Source organism: Mandrillus leucophaeus, unplaced genomic scaffold, assembly GCF_000951045.1.
Source record: "Mandrillus leucophaeus isolate KB7577 unplaced genomic scaffold, Mleu.le_1.0 Scaffold693, whole genome shotgun sequence".
NCBI classification, from domain to species: domain Eukaryota; kingdom Metazoa; phylum Chordata; class Mammalia; order Primates; family Cercopithecidae; genus Mandrillus; species Mandrillus leucophaeus.
The window spans coordinates 597,897-606,374 of record NW_012107508.1 but is presented as its reverse complement, the minus strand read 5'-3'; the positions used below and the strand labels follow the sequence as shown (position 1 = coordinate 606,374).

At 39.8% G+C, this 8,478-nt stretch overlaps 1 protein-coding gene across 3 annotated transcripts; it reads right to left on the bottom strand.

The window, feature by feature from the left end:
* Positions 1-263: 263 nt before the first annotated feature.
* On the bottom strand, positions 264-8,116 carry RNF7 (ring finger protein 7). 3 transcript variants are annotated; one of them, XM_012002652.1, is made up of 3 exons: positions 7,817-8,111; positions 3,065-3,112; positions 266-1,497 (listed from the first exon to the last, which is right to left on the bottom strand). In XM_012002652.1, the coding sequence occupies exons 1-3, from the start codon at positions 7,982-7,984 to the stop codon at positions 1,441-1,443; spliced, it is 273 nt and encodes a 90-aa protein (XP_011858042.1). In that variant the 5' UTR covers positions 7,985-8,111; the 3' UTR covers positions 266-1,440. The 3 variants fall into 3 exon arrangements, with proteins under 3 accessions (XP_011858041.1, XP_011858042.1, XP_011858040.1); XM_012002650.1 differs by having other exon boundaries at positions 821-1,497; positions 7,810-8,116; XM_012002651.1 differs by lacking the exon at positions 3,065-3,112 and having other exon boundaries at positions 264-1,497; positions 7,810-8,111.
* Between the last annotated feature and the right edge of the window lie 362 nt (positions 8,117-8,478).

The following is an 8,478-nucleotide window of genomic DNA, read 5'->3' as shown; positions in this document are numbered from 1 at the left end:
CAGTAGACTCTACCACAGAAGAATCCAAAATGAACTTGTGGTCCGTTATTTGTTACAAATAACCTCCCCTTAGTGTGAAACAGTTTGATAAAGTTTAGTATTTTCTTGTACTGTTTCCAAGTAATAAACCTTAAATTTTATTATTGCCAAATGAAAGAGCAAATGAATATGAAATTTTTCAAATTAAATGAAAGTATTTACTTGACAAATTAGTTTATTAAGTTTAAGGTTGCACATAAAATTATAATGACAATTCAAATAAGGTAAGCAGAATAAACCATTTATTAAAACACTGTGTGATAAAATAAACTTTTTGACCGAATGCTACACTGGTAAACATTTTCCCTTATTAACATGTTACCTAAAACACAGTTAAATTATATCATCTGGGCCGGGCGCAGTGACCCACACCTGTAATCCCAGCACTTTGGGAGCCAAGGTGGGCAGATCACCTGAGCTCAGGAGTTCGAGACCAGCCTGGTCAACATGGGGAAACCTGTCTCTACTAAAAACACAAAAATTAGCCAGGTGTAGTGGCACATGCCTATAATCCCAGCTACTCGGGAGGCTGAGGCAGGAGAATCGCTTGAACCTGGGAGGCGGAGGTTGCAGTGAGCTGACATCATGCCACTGTACTCCAGCCTAGGTGGCAGAGCAAGACTCCACCTCAAAAAAAAAAAAAAAAATTACATCATCTGACCAGAACTGGAAAATACTTCTGTCCTTTACCACTCAATGATTGAACAGTGAGGTGAGTACAGATCTACGTTTTCTTGCTGAATGACAGAGAATAGTAACTTTAACGGCAATCAAAATTCCATATGCCTAAAAGTTAAATTTTATTTACCCCGTTCACTGGCCCAAACTTAAAATCCTCACATCACATAAAGATTTCATGGACCGCTCCCTTTCCCTGCCAAAAATACATATTAGGAACAAATTAAGAATAAGAGTTGGGTTTTAAACTGCACTTTATTTGTTACTATAACATTCTTTTTTAACTGATCAACCATAAGCATGCAAAAAGTTCTCTGAAACTGCTTCCACTGCCTGTTGTAGAGAAATGGGTAAATTATAAAGGTGATTCAATTTGGAGTTCTTTCCTTTTTTGTAGCACTTCTAAGCTGTGTGCGCGACACACACCACAGAGGTAGAAAGGACCATCTTTAATAAATTATCTTCTTAATCGCAGAGAATTTCTGAAAATAAAACTGACAAAATGCTAAACCAAGGCTTTGATGAGTCCCAAAGGACCATAGATCCATCGGCTCCTATTTGAAGAATTCATCCCCTGGAGCGTTCTAGCCTTTGTAGGGCACTGGATTACAAGATCCACCAGGGCTCTGAACAACCGCACTAAGAAGCCGTCTAACCACTCTCATTTGCCGATTCTTTGGACCACCCAGTCCTGCTGGCAGAGAGGGCAGCGATTGTTCTGTTTCACCCACAGGGACATGCAGCAGTTGTGGAAGGAATGATTACATTCTCCCCAGACCACTGAAAGAAAGAAAAAGAAGAGTTGACATTACATATTTGAATTTAAATACTGAACTCAAAATTACAGCTTATTTTATATTACAAATAATAATCTTGAAAAAAGACAGTTAATTGGCCAAAATAATGTTTTTCTATCTATAAAGAAACAGAAACTTAAATGTGTAAGTTACACAGAGACATAAGTCACTGTTTGAGAGCCTTTCCATCCCCGTTCTAGAATCTATGGGTGATGTGATGACCCCTAGTTCCTACACAGCTCCACATGCTATCTTCTTGAACTTAGGAGATGAAAGGACTTGAACCTTCCTTAGATCTGACCTTCTCAGTTATGCACTGACCTTAGAGACCTTCTGGGCTTTATTTTATGGAAAAATGTCCTTCCAATTTTTATTTACCAAGACAGAATGAGTTGTAAATGTTTTTAGCATGCAGTAGGCTATTATAAATAACATGCTTCTAAATATTCAGTTGTGCATCTACTGAGCTGAGCTGTTTTCTAGAAGTAATGAATTGTTAGGTCATCCACAAGCAGTGCAATTCCTCATGTGACGATGAAATTTTCAAAGGGGCTGGCTGGAGAAAGAGGTCTCTCTGTGATCCAAGAAAGTGGCCTGCCCCTCACAATTCCCAAATTAATACTTTTTAAACAAGCAGCATGGAAGAAAAACTTTAAAACGAGGGAAATCATCCATAATCTAGAATGCAATCTCAAATTTGGTATTCATCTGTCCCTTGCTTGATCAACTGAGCTATATGACAAGAGAAAAAGATTAAATGAAAGAAATAAGGCAGAAAAAAAGAAAAAAAATTCCTATGAAAATTTGCTACAGGGGGTAGGAAGCAAGGGTGAAACATTCTAAGTGTTTCAGGAGGAAGAACTGGATCAAAACTGCAAGAATCAATATTAAGTTCTATGTACATCATGTATTTGTGTTCTATGTACACCATGCAAACACAAAATACAAAGCTGATCTTTTATTCTAAGAAAATCTGTAAACATGTTTATATAGCAATCCAGACTTGATCACCTCAAGAACTAGGGCATAAAAATCTTTGAACTGCCTAAAATATTTAGCCTACGACAACTTTTATAGTCTAAGACTCTAAAGAAAATTTGATACACAAACCACATTCCAAAAACATACTTGAGACTTAGAATTTTTCTACTCTGGTTTTAAAGTTAAATACCGTATTATAAAAGTATTGAAAAGTGAAATGCCTTATTAGAACCAAAAGTGACCTATAACATAGCCAAAATTCAAATACTGTTTTGACATTCTGATTTTCTAATTTTCTAAATAGAAAATATTTAATTTTTGATTACCAAAATGTTTATTATGACCATGTCTGGAATAGATAACCAATTCTTAATTATGGCAATAAAAGGATTTGCAGGTTCACTCCATTAAACTCTTCTGAGAACCAACATATTTTATATTAATAATGGATCACTGCTTTACAGTTTATTTTTGTGTATTGATAAAGTCAATCTTAATTTCAAATTCAAACATCCCTACTGAGAGAAAACCTTCAGTTGAAAAAGCAAGAGAGCGAAATTACAACATACCAACACAGTCCTCTTGTTTGTTTTCAGCTTGACATCTAAGACAGGCATCTAAAAGTAAACAAACAGCAATTCTCATTCTGATGCTCAGAATGCAATTTTTAAAAACCAGACACTTCAAAGTCAAAAGCTCTAAGGGTTAGAGATGGCAGTAAAGACTCATACTATTAATTTCTCATCTGAATATAACTATTTAAAGAGGAATAAAGTACAAGGCATTCTACTAATTTACTTATAACCAGGAGCAATTTCACAACAGTTAACAACAAATCCTCTATTTTTATAAGCTCTGATGAAAAGATGTCCTGACAGTGCCAATAGAGAAAATTACTAGAGAAAAATATGCCACACTCCACTATATTCGAAGTTACTATATGCTTACTGGGCATGCTCATGGGCAGTTTATTTTCAAGACACTCTTTAAATAAACCATATATATATGTTAGCATTTGTTTATACATACATCAAAAAACACTAGGATACCCAAGGAACCAATAATAAAGTTTACTGAGAGGGTGTGGAATGGGAAGGAGAGTTTTCACTCCTCTTCCAGGTAATATACATACCTTCCTCAATTTCTGAACTAAGTGAATATATAACTTATATAAAAATTAAATTGAAAAAATTTGATTCTTTCATAAACAAGTTTTTTAAAGTCATCCATACTTACCGATACATAAGTTTTCCTTCAGCAACTCATAAAAAGCAACTTTTTACTTTCTACCCTAAGACACTTGAGACTTCCTCTAAAATGAACTGCTTTGTATGCTTCTAATAGGTTGCTACTGATGGTCATCCAGACAAGGCTGGTGAGAAGCCAGTGAGACACAGAGGGGAAAGCAAGGGCTGCGGAGCCAGATCTACAGTCAAATCCCATTTCACTGGCATTTACTAGGTTCATGGCCTTGGACCAATTACGAACTCCAATTCCCTCATCTGTAAAAAAGGGACAATACCCTGAGGTATTTATACATTAAGTGGGAATGATATATACTGGTGAGAATTTTATAGATAAAATAAGTAAATACTAGATATCCCTAAGCACTAAGGTTTTTTTCTTTGTAAGAAAATGCTTGGGAGCTAAATGATGAGAACACATGGACACACAGCAGGGAACAACACACACTGGGGCCTTTCGGAGGGTGGAGGGTGGAGAGGATCAGGAAAAATAACTAATGGGTACTAGGCTTAATACCTGGGTGATGAAATAATCTGTACGACAAACCCCTGTGACACAAGTTTACCTATGTAACAAACCTGCACTTATACCCCTGAATCTAAAATAAAAGTTTAAAAAAAAAATACTTCCTTTACAGGTAAGTCTGAGCCCAAAGCATTTACCCAGCAATGGTAAAGTACTTTAATAAATTACTTTATTAGTGGTTTCTTGGGTATCCTTCTAGAATTTCTTGATGTACATATAAACAAATACTAACATTATATGTATGGGTTATTTAAAAGGGTGTCTTGAAAATGAACTGTCCATGAGCATGCCCAGTGAGCTTACAGTAACTTCTAATATAGTGGAGTAGGTGTAAACACTAAAAATGAGATCCTAAAGGCTGTACTAGAAGTTTTCAAAATTCAATCTGGAATACTATCAGCTTAATGAAAAAAGTAATATAGAATATTTTAGGGACCAAAAATGGACTCATTCACTAGCTGGAAGAGGAGTCAGTGTTGGGTAAAAGGAAGTTCAAACCAACAGAAAATAGTTTTTAACATAAATAGGAGAAAAATAATTCTGTAAAAATAGAAACACGGTGGAGTTGAAGCCTGCTTCTCTTCTTACACTGGGTTTTGCTCAGGCATTTGTTTGCTCCTCTCCACATGCTCTTACCCTTAAAAACACACCACCGCCCTAGTCTCTTCAGTGTGGATTAAAAACAACCACTGCCTCCTGAGGTTTTCTTCAATCCCACAATTACTCCTCTGTGCAAGGAGTTATGCACTGGAGACACCAAAATGACCAAGGCTGGGTCTCAAGGGGCTCACCAGCAAATGGGGACGTAGACAGACAACTAAATATCATGAGGGTTGTGATACAACAGTGAAGCCGTGCTACCTGTATCTGGCTCTAGTTCTGTGCAATCACAGAATTTTAACATTAAGGTTGGTGATCCCAACTGCCTCTTTACAAATTAGGAAAATAAGGCTCCCAAAAGTTATGTGAAATATCTAAGGTGATACAGTCATGAAGGGTTACCCTGGCTATTATAACTGGCTGTACTAGCAAACCTATTCGACGCTTTTCATCAGCACTTGCTCACTATGCAATCATCACTCTTTTCTGAATGAAGGGAGGATAGTGGAAACGAAGATGAGAGTGTTATCCATATCAGAATGGGCTGACAGGCAAATCTTGGGAGCAGAAAGTATAATAAATCACAACTGTGAGATAAATTCCAAATACTAAGGAAAGGGAACAAAGTGGGTTCTTGTTGCTGAATCTAGGAATCTCTAAATTATGCTTATAGCTGTAATGTAGATTATCAAAACTGACCCAAATCTACACAAATTCCTAAAGTTTCAGATAAAAGATAAAAATTTGCTTTAATGATCTTCCTAGAATCTAAAACAGCACATTTCTAAGGAGTACAATAACACCTTTTAGAAGGGTGCTAGGGTAAGGACAAGGAAGTCTGGAAAAAAAAATTTCCTTCTGCTGTCACCTGACCTCTAAGTGGGTTTTAACACCTCATAAACAAAATACAAAGGTCTAGCCTAGAATACTTTCCTGAACCCAAAGTACAGCTGTTTGCAAATATGCAAGACTGATCCTGTAGTAGCAGAATACTTGCTATAATTAGAAAGTTTATGATGAAATGTGTCATTTATAGCCTATACTTTGACCTACATTAAAATATCTCAGTAAAGTTTATTTGTTGCAAAGTTTCAATCATTATTTCAGGTTATACATTTTCACTTACTGCTTAAATGTTTTTCCTTCGGGGAGGAAATAGCTTTTTGGGAGAGAAATCTTTTGAAAATACCCTTTGGGAACATTATTTTTAAACTGAAAAGGAACTAAGTGACAGTTTAGTTTCCTTTAAACTAAAGGAAATTTATTTAGGAGATAAAATGTTTAGCAAAACTTGTATTGCAAAAAAAAAAAAAAAAAAAAAAGAAGTCTCTTGGATCAGTTAAAAAATGCTTCCCAAACTGGAAACTATGATTCCTAAGTGAGGGTAGGGGCAGCTGTACTGCTGGCAAATAAACTAGATACTTTTAAAGCCTAATATGTTTTGTTTGTTTGTTTTTGAGACAGGGTCTCATTCTGTCACCCAAGCTAGAGAATCGTGGCAGTGGCAGGAAAAAGGCTCACTGTAGCCTGGACCTCCTGGGCTCAAGGGATCCTCCCACCTCAGCCTCCTGAGTAGCTGGAGGCCACCATGCCTGGTCACTTTTTTTATTTTAATTTTTAATTGTAGAGATAGGGTCTTGCGATGTTGCCTAGGCAGGTCTCAAACTCTTGGGCTCAAGTGATCCATATAAAATAAGTGGGTCATGTCTAATAACAAGGTCTTTCAAAAGTAAAAGGTAAAAATATCTGAATCCAATTGTTGTAAATCCTCTTTGAAACAAGCCCTTAGAATAAAAGACAGAAGAGCATAAATTGAGAAATCTCTTGATTCTGGTAGGTTTAAAGTCTCATCCCCCCTCAAGGACAGCAATTCTCTTTATGTTCTCCAATTCTCTCATTTTTCAAGACAAGTCAGTTTTCAAACTACAGAAATGTCTGTTTTCTTTAACTACCCTCAATAAAGAACTCCACTGAAGATGCTCTCACAGTAATTTTAAATGCCCTATCTGAAAATACAACTTGCATTTAAATAGCACTTGCTTTTCAAAGTGGTCTGAGATCTTAGAACCATATAAAATATAACAAGATTAAGCTGTTCTGAAACATTTTGCTTGGTCTAATATTTTAACTCAAAATATCACAGAAAGAGGACATATTTGTAAGAGGGTTCTCCACAAAGGCATGACTCAGAGCAGGGCAGTATCTTCTCCAGGAAATGACATCCGATATGGAGAGGGGGGTGTAATGGAGGTGAAGTTCTACATTTCTGAAAAAAGGGCTTACAATTCTTCGGCTTCCATGAAACTTAGATATTCTTGAACCACACTGTCCCCTTCAAGCCACGCTAGTGCTATCGGACCCGTCTTAGATCAATCCAGATTTAAAAGCCATTCGAAGAGCGGCGGTAAGCTAATCCGGAAATGCAATGGCTGTGAACACTTTCCTGTGTACCTCGAGGAGAACTAAGGGTGTCGTTTTGTGGAAGATGACTCAAGAGCATCACTTTGATGGTGACCAAGACTATTAAAGTTCACTGCTGAATCACGGCCTTTACTCTGTCCACCTTGCGATGAGCTTTTAGAACAGGGGCTGGCCACACAAACCGAAGTGTTTCCTGCTAGTTCCCAACAATCACCCGGTTTTATTTTCCTGGTCACACCCATCACTACCTGAAATTACCTTGTTTACCTCCGTTTATTGCCCATTTCTCTCCCTAGAACACCAACCACCCGGCGCCGGGCGCCTGTTGCACAACCCCTCAGCCCTCAGGAGCCGCAACAGGATCGTGGCTCCGCGTTCCTCCGGCGCCCGTGCAGGGCGACCTCCACCCACTCCCCAAGGCAGGGGACTTTCCAAGGCTTCTGGCGGGCGCCCGTTCCGTCCCAATCCCGAAGTCGGCTCCCGGAGGCCGCAGCGCGGCCCCGGCCTTGCGTGCAGCGCTTACCCATCACCTGGACCCTGCAGATGGCGCACGTATCGCACTCAACGTCCCAGCTCCACATGGCCACCGCGTTCCACTTCTTGAGGGAGAACATCTTGTCGCCTCCCGACTTGGAGCCTGAGCTCCCGGAGTGAGACGCCAGGGCGCAGGTTTCCTCTCCGTCTTCCACGTCGGCCATGGCGGCGCCGCGGAGCCGACGGCGGAGACGTTGGCTTGGGGTAGGCGGGAGGCTAGGGCGGCTCTGCCGGGCCGCCCGACGGGCCACAGCGCCGCCCGCAGGCCGCAGGCCACCGTGGTGCCTAGACCCCGGCCACCCACGATTGGCTGGCGCGGCCCAGTGACGTCACCGGACGCCAGCGGCGGGGGGGCAGGCAGGCCCCGCCCCCGCCCTCCTGGGGCGACCGAGCGGGCTTGGGGCTTCTCGGGGCTACGTTGCCGAATCCGCCTGCCGCCCTGCGGGGTGTTACGTCTGAGCAGGCGCACAGATTGTGCTGGAATGTGTGTCCTGCTTTATGACTTCATTAAAACTACTGCTCTCAGAAATAATCTTGTTAATTTATTTGTCTCTTCCCTCCCAAGTGTAAAACTCTATCAGAGCAGGGAACATGTTCTTATCACCACATTGTCCTCGGTATCTACAAAATGCCTGGCCACAAGAGGCACAATTATTTC

What these genes read in the sequence shown, in the direction of transcription:
- RNF7 (XM_012002650.1), bottom strand. Translation starts at nt 7,984, where the DNA reads ATGGCCGACGTGGAAGACGGAGAGGAAACCTGCGCCCTGGCGTCTCAC. An exon ending in CTGCAGGGTCCAGGTGATGG is followed by an intron (nt 3,113 to 7,809) that starts GTAAGCGCTGCA and finishes GTTTACTTTTAG; the next exon opens with ATGCCTGTCTTAGATGTCAA. An exon ending in CAAACAAGAGGACTGTGTTG is followed by an intron (nt 1,498 to 3,064) that starts GTATGTTGTAAT and finishes TCTTTCTTTCAG; the next exon opens with TGGTCTGGGGAGAATGTAAT.